The sequence below is a fragment of the Xenopus laevis genome, chromosome 9_10L (genome assembly GCF_017654675.1).
Source record: "Xenopus laevis strain J_2021 chromosome 9_10L, Xenopus_laevis_v10.1, whole genome shotgun sequence".
In the NCBI taxonomy this organism is placed as follows: domain Eukaryota; kingdom Metazoa; phylum Chordata; class Amphibia; order Anura; family Pipidae; genus Xenopus; species Xenopus laevis.
Genome location: NC_054387.1, coordinates 74,271,859 through 74,287,653, shown reverse-complemented (window position 1 = coordinate 74,287,653; position 15,795 = coordinate 74,271,859). Strand labels below are relative to the sequence as shown.

The window sequence follows — 15,795 nt, the reverse complement described above, 5'->3', positions numbered from 1 at the left end:
AAATGATATTAACACCACTCCATGGATAGACTTGGCTGCAATAAAAATGAAGGATAAAGGGCTCTGCAACAGTCGCTTCAAAGAAAAAAAAGCAGGGTTCATTTTCCATGAATGCACAAGCAAATGTTACTTGTAGGTTATCTTCCAAGGTTGACATACTATATATCAGTTGCATGTTGTTAGTGATGAGCGAAAAATTTCTGCATGTACAGATTCGCTACAAACTTCCACTTTCTGTTGACAGCGAAAATCTTCATTAAACTGAAAAAATTAACACCTGACTCGTTTTTTCTTTGCATGACAAAATAAAAACTAAAAATCTAAAAACATATGATTTATTCATTTGAATGTGGGATACAAAGCACCCAGATTTATTACTAGTGGTGCCTGTGTTTGTACTCTAATAGTAATCTATAAACTATAGATGGTTAACGTTGCATAAACAGCAAATTAGTGTGGTATTGGTAACCAGTCAATCAGAGGTAATGTAAAAAAATAACAGACATGTTTTTAAGAAATTGGCAACATGGGAGCCTTTTCTTCTGTTGAAAAACAGTTGTAGCATAGAGGATATGAGGTTCTCTAACAATGTAGGACATGGGTGTAGCAGTATACTGAGAAGAAAATGCATGGGATTTTTCCGTCCCAATTATTATTGGTAGTCCCAAAGCAGAAACAAGGTGCCACAAAAAGAACGCCAATAGACTTTAATGTAGTTTGCTACTAAAATGACAAACAAAAAATATATAAAAAATATAAAAAAAATATTTGCAACAAAAAATTAGTTCTGACCTAATAGGATTAGTATTTGCTTGGACCTCCTACCTTTACAAAGTAATCAGATTTCATGCACTTAATTAAAGGGTGAGTAAAGCCCATGGAAGGTTTAGAGGGAGATCCATAACAATCCATCTATAAATTTCTTTAAGTCTTGACCAGTAGTGTACTGCCAATGAGTGGGACAAGTAATCTACATATAAGTACTGGGATTATGCACTTCATTTGGGGAAATTAGATATACTTCACAACAATAAACTTTTCACATGACCTTTTCAATAAAACTTTTAAAACTTTGACTTAACCACTATATTTGAGGTATGTCTTTCTTCTTACAAAAAAACAGTCCCAATAAACATATTGCAAACATCTAAGCTCCAACATATTTTTCCACTAATCAACTTCAGGGAATAATTGACCTGAGTTTGACTTTTACTTTTGTATTATTCCTAGAATTTCACTCTTTATTCACATTTACACAGCTCCATAAGAATGTTAATGTTACTGGCTGTCAGATAGCTTGTATTATCATAAATGCATCTCTTTACAGAGCAATTACAGTTTTTCATTATGTGCACTATATACAGTACATGGCATGATGAGCTTTATTATAGGACTATTCATATATTCCAAAAATCATTACCTCTTGCAACAATTTACTGAGATGTATGATAATGAAGTAATGAACTGCAAAAAGCTCTTAGCTGAAATAAGGCTTGCAGGCTACATTATGCCTCTCTCTGTAGCATCTGTTTTGATTTGTATAGGAAATCTCTATAGGGATTCTGATTAAATATTCTGCACAGTAGAGAAACTGTGTGATGGACTCAGCATTGTACCTGATGTTTGGAAAATCTCCAATTTCTCTTGCCCCTAATTTACGGTCAGCTCGTGTTAGCACTCGTCAAACATTTGTGAATTGTGTGATTTGAACTGATGCAGATAAAAAAAACAATAGATTCACACATTTCTCAGTTTGATGACTATAATTACTTGCTTGGTACGGAAGTCACATTCTAGGCAGTGCCAAAATGGTGAGTATTACTGCAATAAAATAAAAACTTCCTCTCCACCAAAGTGGATTGGCTCTAAACCTCTCTAGCTGTCTACAGAATTTGACAAAATACTCAATTACACATGGAAAACAATTCACCAATAAGATTTCTATTGACTAAAAACTTCATTATAGATGCAAAAGGGACATACAGTATACCTTAAAATAGGGGGTACATAATTTATTTTAATACACACGTTTAAGTGAGCCATGAGTCCATGTACAGGATATCCATTGCTCTTGTGTATTATAACACTGTAACCAAATAAACCAAACAAAAGGATACATCACCTGCCTTATTCTTATCTTACACCAAGAGATGCTCTTGCATACATGGTGTCAGACTCTAACACTTTACTGGAAATTGTAGTATGCAGCAGCAAACTGCAGATGTATAGGTTTATGGGTATGATTACATTTAAAATATTATATACGTTCATGGAGAGGACTTTGTACTTGGAATCAACACAAACCCCTAACATTTCTGTTTTCTAATAAAGTGCAACAAAGCCTGCTGAGCCATATGCTTATGTAATATCAATACCTTTTTTGTTGTAGACAACCTTCCTTATTTAGCAATATTAGGGCATATTGTAGACTTGCACCATTTTATGTCCAACATGGCTTCTCTAAGCACATCCTATTTTACTATGTTTGAGTCATTGCATGCCCATTGACAGAAATTAAAGGAAAAGAAAGAAAGAAAGAAAAAGAAAGAAAGAAAGAAAAAGAAAGAAAAAGAAAGAAAGAAAAAGAAAGAAAGAAAGAAAGAAAAAGAAAGAAAGAAAGAAAGAAAGAAAGAAAGAAAGAAAGAAAGAAAGAAAGAAAGAAAGAAAGAAAGAAAGAAAGAAAGAAAGACTTTTCATATGACATTTCGCATGGGGGGTTACTCAATATACTCCTAAGCTGCTGATTGTAGTGTAATTGACTGAAAATTGACATTGACTTGAATTATTGAATGAACCTTGCAGCTAAGCTGTAGGTTTATCAATTCTAAACAAAAAAATACCCTTTCATTGAATTTAACTATGGATCTCAATAGGTGTGAGGAAGACTTCACAAATTGCATGAAGAAGAAAGTCCCCTTTTTACTTATTGTGACTTTTAGGATTTACTTTCGAATTAGACATTAATGATATTTTAACTACATATGTAATGGTCTTTCTACTAACCACTAATTGTTCAATTAGGATACTGCACTGCAAGGCTAGTAATACAGTATTTGCTTTCATAGGCAATGCATTAACCATTTATATAAAAGGGTATCTGCTAGCAGGCCATCTTCAGTCTCCATGAAATCACCCTTAAGTTCAAAACACTGTTAGTCTACTGCTAATATCTAAATAGTCTAAAGGGCAGCTTAACCCGTGAATAGCTCAAACCAATTTTTTACATTTCAGAGCTGTTTAGAATTTCTAATTGTCAAATTCCAAAAAGGGTACAACTAGGACTCTCATACTTTACAAGATTTTGAATCTGAAGATCAGTAACTATTGCTCCTACTATTGCTACTAGTAATACAAAAATGTATTATAATATCAGAGAAACAAGAAGCGTGCAACATGGTCACCACCAGGAATCATGTGGCTCCATACTACTGAGTTAGCAAGGCCCTCTCCCCCAGAGATCCCCAATTATTTTTAGGCTCCTGAGAGAAGGAGCCTTTCAACAAGTAGAACATGACCGAAGGGTGAAAAAAAGTCTCACAAACTTCTGACCATGCCTGTGTTCCACCTAAACCCTGCACCTTTCATGACATGCAAATTGCACTTCTGTTGGGGGCCTCCTTTGCCATGAGACCCCTGACTCCAATACCCCTTGTACCCCCAACTGAATGCAAACCATATCCTCACCTGTACTGATTTCTGCTGATACTGATACTGAGTAACAGCTCTTTGCGAAGATGCAACCTCAGACTTTTCAAAGTGTTTCTTCATGCTCGCCAGTCCACCAGGCACCATGCAGGCTTCTGAATCTTCTGTCACCTTGCAGAATAAAATCAATATTGCTATTTATTAATGTCTATTAAATTACTCATGTTCTCTTTTTTAAGAGGCAGAACTAGTGTCTGTATAATATGAAGTACTTAATCCCTTTTTATTTTTTAGTTGCAGTACTTGTGGTGCCTCCAAGATGTCCTATACACACCAAGAATACTTTCTACTGGTTATTTTCTAAAGCATGAAACCTGCTTCCCGAAAACATTCTACGTAATCTAACCTAATAGAATGACCATGTGATTACTCCTGGAATAGACAGCCTGTCAGCAGGAAGGGAGTGGAGGGGCATATTGGTAGGTTACACATATTAGTTTTGACAGTTGATCTGCATTGCCTTTCACAATGTCATGCTGACAACTCATTTACATTTTTCATAGCATTTTGATCTAATTTTGTGTTCCTTCCAAAAAAAGCAGTGTGGTCCTGAAAGTACAGTGAGAAGTAATGAATAAAAAGCCTACGGCTTCACAATTTCTTCACAAGGCTGAGATTAAAAAATAAACATATTCAGGTCTGCAGCATAGGACATTTTTCATATTTTCTAACCTTTCACAATTGTAATATATTCTAGGGAACACTTTCCTTTAAATAATGGTATCCTGCTACTCTGTAGGGTTTGTGTCTGATATAGTTAGTACTATAGTCTGAGGAACAGCTATGGGCTAGTTTGGAAGAGTTTTCTATAGTATGATATGTAGGAAGGGATAGAAAAAGATATGCGGGGGACTGTAATAAAAATCGCTAACGGAAAAACTATTCGCAATGCGAAAAGTTATGCCTTTGTGCGAACAAATTTTGCTTTGTGCGAATTTAATATAGCTTTTGCGAGCCCGGAAACTGTTTAGCGACCACTTCCGACAGTGAAAGATCTTTTGCGAATTTTATAGTTTGCGCCAATGCGCAGTCAATGTAATAAAACTTCTTACTGAAAAAGTCGTTATGTTTGCTCCAAAAGATTACGACACCTTCAAGCACTTCTTATGAGTGCGCAATTAAAATTCGCAATGCAATAACAGTTTAAGGAACAATATTACATTGCGAGATGTGGATTTTTAGTCTTATTGGTGCGAATTGTTTTGCTCTTTGCGACTTTTATTACATTCCCCTGATGGAGTTTATGCAACTCTGCCTCCCAGTGTTGAGGTAAGGGAAGGTGGTGTAATCGTTTATAAGACGCTGGATAAAATTATTGGCAATTATAAGACAATTCCCAACCTCCTGATTGATAAGTAGGGGTTTTTTTAGAGATATACTGCACCACTTTTAATTTCCCGTCCTGTAGGAGACACCAGGCTTAAAACGTGACAGTACTCCTTGAGAGTTTAATAAAGCTCTGTCTGTCAGAATGGCATGTATATTGTCCACACTCCAATCATAAATCATTTTTCTTTTAACCATTCAGATGTGAACTGGCACGTGTGAGGTGCCAGATGCTTCATAATGACAGAAGGCAGTGGGGAAAGCAGTAGCATAAAGATCGTACTGTGGCTGTGAGGTCACTTGGCAATCCAAGCCCCACTGGCTGCAATATGGTGAGATCCACCTAACTATAATTCCCACTAAGACTGATTTTATTTTCTTTATTGCTACCAGAGTACCTTTCAGTTTTTTATGCTATTGAAACTGGTGGTGATTTTACTACCAGCTATTAATATTTGGATTTATTCCACTAATGGGGACCTCCCTGTACACTATATCACCGGATAAACATGATTGTTCAGTGATAATAACAATCTCCAGTATGGATTCTGGGAATGTTTTCCTGTTTATGATGCCATTTCTCAGGGGGATGGTAGTATAGGGATATAGGGTTATGGAGCAATTGCTTTGGCTACCACTTGACTCTAAAGTCATTTTATTTATAGTTGTGTTTTTTGATTGATATGTATACTTTCACTTATCATATAGTAAACTTATTCATTGTGGTAAGAATTTAGTAATCATAAGAGTGCCCAATTGGACAATATGTTTTTTTGAAGTGCCATCCTTTTATTATGAGGTAGTGATGGCATAATTACTGGATGATAAACTCTTTATTTATTATTACAGTAACTCTCCCAATCCAGAGGGGGAGTTGGAACACAACAACTGGGACAGAAACATGGCAACATAGGATTAAATAAGCATTGTGGGGGCAGAAGTATAGACCATCACTGCATCGCAGTGTCAGTTGCACAAAGCTGAGCACCCAGTACACTAACACAGAGCACAAGCTCGGCCAGTCTGGCACTCTTCCTCATGGGAGATGGCAAAACATAGAGGTATTATATGCAATGCAACAACAGGAAAAAACATCTCAACAAAATTGTGTGAGCTGTTTTTTTTATGTGAAATAAAATCCTATATATATCTCATGGTTAGAGTTTTTTTTTATTCAGTTTTTATTATATTTAGTCATTATTATATGCAGTAGGTGTTGCTATTAAAGTAGACACAGATCAGCGATTTTAATTAAATAAAGGAAACATTGCTAATCTGGGTACATTAACTGCTTTAAATAGCAGTACTAATTACAAACTGACGCAAGCAAGTGATGATCAGTCTATGTGCTGTATGGTGGAAGGGAGGAGCTGATCCCATATTTAGCAGAACACTTAAGTGAATCTACATCTAAAAGCAAAGTGAACCTGTATAAAAAAAATTTTTTAAAACACAGACATTAGGATATATTAGAAATATCATCTATAGTAATTTTCCTAAACAGAGGCGTAATACACCCCACTGATGTCATAGGGTTTAATTTACAAACTGAGCACCAACTGATCCATTAAACCATCATTACAGTATCTTTTCCCCAATATGTTGGGTTGAGTGGGAGAGCGCAAAATCCAGTTCAGTATTCCAAAATGTTTGGTGCTGCTACACTGCGTGACTATAATAAGGACCATGCTTCTTGGTACTTTCCTAAGCCAAAGAGATATACAATATATGAACCTCCTTTTACCCATGCAGGATGCCACATTGCAGAGTGATTTGACTAAATTGGAAAACTGGACTGCAAACTGGAAAATGAGGTTTAATTTTGATAAATGCAAGGTTACTCATTGGTGCAACTGATTTATAGATGTAGTTATCTTGGTGATGCCCAATCTATTTTGTACATTAATAACTGACTAGAAGGACAATGAAAACTAATAACAGATTTTCCCGTAAATTAAAGTTCTTCAATCATGTTTGTACACCATTCAAATAAATTCTGTAATCTGGCATTATTATTATTATTGTCTGAAAAAAAAAAGGAAACTAAATATTAAGTCACTTAGGGGCAGATTCATTAAGGGTCGAATTTCGAAGTTAAAAATACTTCGAAATTCGACCCTCGAATTGAAATCCTTCGACTTCGAATATCGAAGTCGAAGGATTTAGCGCTAATCCTGCGATCGATCGATCGAAGGATTTTTCGTTCGATCGAACGATTAAATCCTTCGAATCGAACGATTCGAAGGATTTTAATCCAACGATCGAAGGAAAATCCTTCGATCAAAAAATCACAGGCAAGCCTATGGGGACCTTCCCCATAGGCTAACATTGACTTCGGTAGGTTTTACCTGCCGAAGTAGGGGGTCGAAGTTTTTTTTAAAGGGAAAGTACTTCGACTATCGAATGGTCGAATAGTCGAACGATTTTTCGTTCGATTCGTTCGATTTCGTTCGAATTCGAATGAATTTAACCAATTCGATGGTCGAAGTACCCAAAAAAAACTTCGAAATTCGAATTTTTTTCATTCGAATCCTTCACTCGAGCTTAGTGAATCGGCCCCTTATTGTATTCTGTAACACATGAAAGCTTCAAATGTCCCTGGTTAGATCTTTTAATATAGTATCATTCTTGACAGTGGATTTCTGGAACAGCTGCATGCCTCAAATCATAACAATGAAAGGAAAAGTCTTTTGGGTTCCCAGAGCTGCCTGAGCAGGGAAATCATGTTGATGGCCAGCCAGTCGTTCTTTTATAAACAAAGAAGTCATGTCTTATCCAGCCATTCTGAAAATGTCTCATTAGAGCTACTGTTGCCCTTGCAACATTGATGGCATATTAAATGACTTAATTGCACTTGTTAAAATTAATTTTATATAAACAAGATGGTGCTATGGAGGAGGATTTTGGGTTTTTGGAGATCTGGGCTGATATCTCAGTCGGCTACAGGCTCTTTGCTAGGGATGGGCTGCACATCAATGATGATGGGGCAGCTGTTTTGGGAGAGAAGATGGCTAGACGGTTGGAGGAGATTTTAAACTAGGTGTGGGGGGGAGGGTTCAGTAAAAGATTCAGTGGAAGACAGGTTAGATGAGATAGTGGGCAAAGAAAGGGAAAATGGGGGAGTAGATTTGGCTGGGGATACTGTTAAGGATAGGGAGGACCACATGTCATATGTTCAATATGATACCAGTATTACATGTATGTTTACAAATGCAAGAAGTCTGACTGGTAAAATGGGAGAGCTGGAGCTGCTGGTGTTGGAAGGAAAATATGATGTGATTGGTGTGGCCGAAACATGGCTGAATGAGTCGCATGACTGGGCAGTAAATATCAGTGGCTATACTTTGTTTCGGAGGGACAGAGGCAATAGAAAAGGAGGAGGGGTATGTCTGTATGTTAGGCAGGATTTAAAAGCTCATATAAAGGAGGAGGTTATGTTACAAAATGAGGGGGCAGAAGTCGTATGGGTGGAGATCTTCACCAATTGTAAAGAATCCAGCAAATTAATTGTAGGCGTATGCTATAGACCCCCTAATGTAAGTGAGGAGGAAGAGACAAAGCTCCTAATGCAAATCGAAAAAGCTGCTAGTTTAGGTAAAGTAATGATAATGGGGGATTTTAATTACCCAGATATTGACTGGAGCAACGGTACTGCTAGATCAGTTAATGGGAACAAGTTTATAAACTTATTGCACGACAGTTTTTTAGCACAGGTTGTTGAGGAGCCTACCAGAAAAAATGCTATTCTTGATTTAGTGATCTCAAATGACCCAGAACTTATAGCAAATGTGTAAGTCATTGAACCCCTGGGTAATAGTGACCATAATGTTCTATCATTTAATGTCTGGTGCAAAAAACAAAAATATACTGGGGCAACAAAAACCATGAATTTTGGAAAAGCTAATTTTAGTGCCTTGAGGGCTGCCCTACAGAGCATTGATTGGAGCAATAAGTTTTCAGCTAAAAACATAGAACAGAAATGGTTTTCATTTAAAATGATATTAAATTATTACTGTTCTCAATTTATTCCCTTAAGGACTAAACGTAGAAGCTCTAAGAATCATCCTGTGTGGCTAAATACAGAAGTAAAGAAGTTAATGGGAAAGAAGAGAAAGGCATTTAAAAACTACAAATCTGTAGGGACAGAAGCTGCATTTAATGAATATAAACACTATAATAAATGTTGTAAATCAGCAATCCGGAAGGCTAAGAAAAGAAATGAAGAGTTAATTGCGGTGGAGGTGAAAACTAACCCTAAAAAGTTTTTTAAATATATTAATAGTAAAAAGATGCAGGTTGAGAGAGTTGCTCCATTAAATAATGGTACCAGTATTGTTGTAACAAATACAGAAAAGGCAAATGTGTTAAATCAGTTCTTTTCTTCAGTGTATACAATAGAGGAGTCTGGGTTCACAGGCTCACTTAATAACTGCACGAATGGTTCAGCTCAATCTAGTCAGTGGCTGACTCAGGATACGATTCATAAAGCTCTAATACAAATTAATGTAAACAAGGCTCCAGGGCCTGATGGCATACACCCCCGGGTTCTAAGAGAGTTTAGTTCAGTTTTAGACCAGAACTTATTTCTGATTTTCTCAGATTCACTGTCATCTGGTATGGTGCCTATGGATTGGAGAAAAGCTGATGTTATTCCAATATTTAAAAAGGGATTACGATCTCAGCCTGGCATTTATAGGCCAGTAAGCTTGACATCTGTGGTGTGCAAATTTTTTGAAGGCTTGTTAAGGGATCACATTCAAAATTTTGTCCTAATGAATGGCATTATGAGCAACAATCAGCATGGCTTTATGAAGGATAGGTCATGTCAGACAAATTTGATTGCATTTTATGATGTGGTAAGTAAGATTCTGGACAGTGGGGGGGGGGCAGTAGATGTGATCTATTTGGATTTTGCCAAAGCGTTTGATACTGTGCCCCACAAACGACTGCTTTCTAAACTAAGGTCTGTTGGGCTTAATGAAGTCGTTTGCACGTGGATAGGAAACTGGCTACAGGATTGGGTACAGAGGGTGGTTGTTAATGGGACATTCTCTACTTGGAGTAAGGTTCTTAGTGGGGTCCCCCAGGGCTCAGTATTGGGTCCACTTTTATTTAACTTGTTCATTAATGACTTAGGGGAGGGTGTTGTAAGTAATGTATCAGTGTTTGCAGATAAGGTCTTGAGCTGTATTAAAAGGGGCATAGAGTCGAGGGAGGAGGGGGTCATTCTTCCACTGTATAAGGTCTTGAGCTGTATTAAAAGGGGCATAGAGTCGAGGGAGGAAGGGGTCATTCTTCCACTGTATAGAGCACTTATAAGGCCCCATCTAGAATATGCCATACAGTTTTGATCTCCATCACTCAAACAGGACATTTTGTATTAGAAAGGGTACAGAGAAGGGCAAATAAGCTGGTAAAAGGTATTGGCAAAATTGGGGATGTTCACGCTGGCCAAATTGGGGATGTTCACGCTGGAGAAGAGGCGCTTAAGGGGTGATATGATAACTATGTATAAATATATAAGGGGATCATATTATAATCTCTCTAAAGCTTTATTTACCAGAAGGTCTTAACAGCTGACACAAGGTCACCCATTCCGATAAGAACAAAAGAGGTTCCGCCTAAATATTCGGAAGGGGTTTTTTACAGTGAGAGCCGTAAAGATGTGGAATTCTCTCCCTGAATCAGTTGTACAAGCTGATACATTAGATAGCTTTAAGAAGGGGTTGGATGGCTTTTTAGCAAGTGAGGGAATACAGGGTTATGGGAGATAGCTCATAGTCCAAGTTGATCCAGGGACAAGTCCGATTGCCATTTTGTAGTCAGGAAGGAATTTTTCCCCCTCTGAGGCAAATTGGAGAGGCTTCAGATTGTTTTTTTTTTGCCTTCCTCTGGATCAACTGGCAGATAGGTAGTTAATAAAAAGAAAAATAAAAAGGTTGAACTCATTGGACATGTGTCTTTTTTCAACCTTACTTACTATGTTACTATGTTACTATGTTACTATGTTACTATAATACACAAGTAAGATTAAGATATAGATAATCAAGATTAGGGATGTAGCGAACTGTTCGCCGGCGAACTAGTTCGCGCGAACTTCGACTGTTCGCGGCCGCCGCAAGTTCGCGAACGTCGCGCGACGTTCGCCAATAGGCGTTCGCGTCAAAATCGGTCGCCCATTCGATCGCTAAAATCGAACGATTTTCGTTCGATTCGAACGAAAATCGTTCGATCGAACGATTAAAATCCTTCGATCGTTCGAATCGAACGATTTTCGGATGTTCGAAGCTCGCGAACAGTTCGCGAACTGTTCGCAAATTTTGCCGGTGTTCGCGAACGGCGTTCGCGAACACATCGGCGGCGGTTCGCTACATCCCTAATCAAGATAACCTGTTTGCAAATAATTTGTGATCCCCCCATATTTTATGCCCTTTTCTACCTTCTCTCCTCAGTGTTCCACTCCCTATCATTCCTTCTACTGTTTTCTTTCTGCTTCATTTGTACATCTGATCTCACTTGAATTCTTCATTTCTGACCCAAACACCCGTCCATTCCCTACAGTCCGTGAAAGTTCTCAGTCATGAACATAGATTGCACACTCTCCCACCTCTTCCAGGTCCATTTATTCTTCTCAGATATATTTTTGCTACACTGCTTCTATCGAGGGTTAATTAACCCTCGATATTCGACCTTAAGTAAATTTGCCCCTAAGCCTATGTTATGTATTCATCTTCTTACTGATTTCTACTCTTATACCCTACTTTTTGTTTGTTTCATTCTGTTATATAATATTGACCCAACATAGACAATACATCTTCTAGTCCGAGCTGAGCTGAGATCACAAACTACACAACAGAGGCAGTCCCATCTGTGGCACATTACAGAGCAGAAGTCTGACTATGGTCTGCAAGGATCCTAATTTTTATTTTAGTAACTGCACAACTTGAAGCAAGTGGATTTTTAAATGTAATGGATGAAGTACATTATACAAGTGTATGCATTTGCCTGACTGTGCTCAGGCTGCTACTCTAAACAGCGAATGCAGCATTGTACTGCAGGTATATATTCTGAATGAATTGGAAAATAAATTTATCACATCACTTTTCTTTTGGCCGTATTTCTTTTCATTCCCGCTGCTCATTAAGGAAAGAAAATTACTTTTTTTCTTATGACTTTATTATCTGCTGTCCATAAAGTTGCCAATAGCTCAACACTCAGTTTATTGCACTAATCATAATTGGTTTAACAGAGTGAGTCATGGCTTGCCTCCTTCATTTTCTATGTGGATTAAGCTTCTCCTAATGGATTCAGAGTGTAAAGAAAGAAATGAGGGGGGTTGCACAATTGAAGATTTTAAAAATGATATATTCCGAAAGAGATACTAACATTCAGAAACCAACATTTACATAAATATTTTTATATTAAAGCAACATGGGAACACATTTATTAACATAAGCACAAACACTGAAACCATTTACAGGGGTTGTTCACCTTTGAATTCACTTTTAGTATGATGTAGGCCTTGATATTCTGAGACAGTTTGCAATTGTTTTATAGGGGTATATTTATCAAAGATTGAAGTTAATAGTGAAGTTCCGCCACTAGAGTGAAATTCCGCCACTCTCCATTCATTTCTATGGGATTTTTATAGGCGTATTTATCAAAGGGTGAACGTTCACTTTCACCCATTGATAAATACGCCTTTCAAAATCCCATAGAAATTAATTGAGAGCTGCGAAATTTCCCTCTAGTGGCGAAACTTCACTCTTTGATAAATTTACCCCTTAATTTTTTATTTTAGGGGCAGATTCATTAAGAGTCGAATTTCGAAGTTAAAAATACTTCGAAATTCGACCCTCGAATTGAAATCCTTCGACTTCGAATATCGAAGTCGAAGGATTTAGCGCTAATCCTTCGATCGATCGATCGAAGGATTTTTCGTTCGATCGAACGATTAAATCCTTCGAATCGAACGATTCGAAGGATTTTAATCCAACGATCGAAGGAAAATCCTTCGATCAAAAAATCACAGGCAAGCCTATGGGGACCTTCCCCATAGGCTAACATTGACTTCGGTAGGTTTTACCTGCCGAAGTAGGGGGTCGAAGTTTTTTTTAAAAAGAAAGTACTTCGACTATCGAATGGTCGAATAGTCGAACGATTTTTACTTCGATTCGTTCGATTTCGTTCGAATTCGAACGAATTTAACCAATTCGATGGTCGAAGTACCAAAAAAATACTTCGAAATTCGAATTTTTTTCATTCGAATCCTTCACTCGAGCTTAGTGAATCGGCCCCTAGTGTTTTTTTTGTTCAACAGATCTCCAGTTTGGAATTTAAACAGCTATCTGATTGCTAAGGTCTTGTTTACCTTGGCAATCAGTCAGTGATTTTAATGAGAGGCTGAAATATGAATAGGAGAGGGTATTAATAAAAACACAAATTAACAATAATAATAATAATACAATTTTAAGCTCGCAGAGCAATAGTTTTTGTTGTCAGGATCAGTGACCCCCATTTGAAAGCTGGATAGATGTAGAAGTGGAAATCACTATTATAGTCTACAACTATAAAATATAACTAATGAAACCAATTGCAAAGTTGCTAGGTGCATGCCATTCTATAACATACTAAAAGTTAAGGTAAAGGTGAACCACCCCTCTAAATGGGATGCACAAAGGTATTTGCGTTTAAATATATACACATTATTTGCAACTAACACTAATTGCCAGTTCTATTGCAGTTGTAAAGTAGCTGACCCAATGGGATCACAGCCCTCCCCAGTGTTGTGTGTGGAAGAAATTGGTAGCATACAAATGGCATAATGGAAAGATGTAGCATAGTCAAAAGGAGCTTTTCAAACAAGAAAGGGCAGTGCATATGCTATTGTGAAGCTAAGGAACAACAGCGCCATATTATGATGGACAAACAACAAAACATTCCACAAAAGAGCTTGTTGCATGCAAATCCAGATGCATGCCTATTTATAATGTAATTTATTTTGTGTTTCAGGAATCCATGTTATGACACTAGAGTAGGATGCATAGACTACGAGGGATTTTGATGCATTATGATGTAAAAATAAACAGGACTATTAAGATAAAGGAATCTAGTACAGGGATCCGTTATCTAAAGACCGGTTTCCAGAAAGCTCCAAATTACAAAAAGCCGTCTCCCATAGACTCCATTTTATCCAAATAATCCAAAGTTTTAAAAATGATGTCCCTTTTCTCTGCAATAATAAAACAATACTTTGTACTTGATCCAAACTAAGATATAATTTATTGGAAGCAAACCCAGCCTATTGGGTTTATTTAATGTTTACATCATTTTCTAGTAGACTTAAGGTATGAAAATCCAAGTTACGGAAAGATTCATTACCTGGAAAACCCCAAGTCCTGAGGGCTCTGGATAACAGGTCCCATACCTGTAATATTTCTGATTGTTAATGTTATTGACCTCACAAATTGGCTTGAAAACCAGGTTGTTAAGACACTATACATATTGTAATATACGACACCTAAGATAGCTAACATCCAATCCCAATTACTTACATTTGCAGCGGAGGTCTGGACTGGGCTAGAGGCAGCAGCCTGATACATAGCCATTCTGTCTCTCAAATGTAGGGTTTCCTGTAGATCCAAAAGCTCACTACCACTCCAGGTAGTATCTTCTGACTGACTTCTTTTAGTAAAGTCTATGGCAGATGAAAAGGAAACAATGCAGCATATCAGTACACATTCATATCTAGATTTGGTTTTACATAAGGATTACTATACACTGTGTTGTTTTCTGGAACGCAATTTCTATGCCCAACAAAGTTCAAGGCTCCTCGCCCCCTTATAATACAGTGTAGGCCAAAAATCTACCTTTCCATAAACAAGCTATTTAAGTTTTGCCCTCTGTTGTTGAGTGGCCACTTGGGTGGTTATATTTTGTTTGTTTGAGATTTTCACTGAGCAAGTTAATCCCATTTGCATGACCAGCATTATTGGTGAAAAAAACACAGACATTTGGTTTTCAGCACAAAACGTATTACATTTTTTAAATAGATAATTAGGAGAGGACACCAGAAGGTATTTTAACTATTGTGCCTCTTTGGAGTTTCATAACTAAATGTTACAGGGCACCACAACAAAATTAATTTAGGGCCCCTAAACATTGTTAAGTTGACCTATTATACTTAGATATATTGAAATGGCTCATTATTTAGGACTTTACTGGCCCCCCTTAACTCCTGGGCCCCCTTCAACCCTGCTGGGTCTGCTTCCTCTGTAGTCACACCCCTGTGTCTCTGCCTTGCAGAAAGCACTACATCTCAGATCACCAATGGAGCTCCGTATTTACCGCCTTAAACAATGCTAGGGGCAACTGTGGGGAGGAATGTATAGAGGAGATGTTACTAAATTACTGAGATATTATAATATAAGGCAGCACAGTTCTGAGCGGCAAGGGCATCCAAGGCAGAGCCCCGCCATTGGTCACTCTCCAACCCTCTGTGAGGTTGGCAAGAACATTTCATAATGAATTATCTCTAGCGTTTCTTTCTTCCTAGCAAAACTAGGTGAAATTGCTGGAAGTGGCCACTTTTTGTTAAAAATGTCCAAGGAAGCAAAATGAAGACAAAGATCCTCTACTGTCCTAGGCCATGAGCCCAGTGTAAAACAAATGTGGCATTGGTGTAAATAAGTAGTGATGGGCGAATATATATGGGGCAGAGTCTACAATAGTTGGCATACTGCCTGGTCTGAAAAATAGGGATTG

The 15,795-nt window shown here is 37.5% G+C and overlaps 1 protein-coding gene across 2 annotated transcripts in view; it reads right to left on the bottom strand.

The window, feature by feature from the left end:
• xirp2.L (xin actin binding repeat containing 2 L homeolog) overlaps positions 1-15,795 on the bottom strand; it is an 89,064-nt gene that overhangs the window by 25,589 nt on the left and 47,680 nt on the right. For both annotated transcript variants that reach the window (XM_018235875.2, XM_018235876.2), the window contains exons 2-3: positions 14,586-14,728; positions 3,685-3,816 (exon numbers count right to left, since the gene is read on the bottom strand). In XM_018235875.2, the coding sequence (XP_018091364.1) occupies positions 3,685-3,816; positions 14,586-14,728 (275 nt within the window). The remainder of the gene's footprint in view (positions 1-3,684; positions 3,817-14,585; positions 14,729-15,795) is intronic.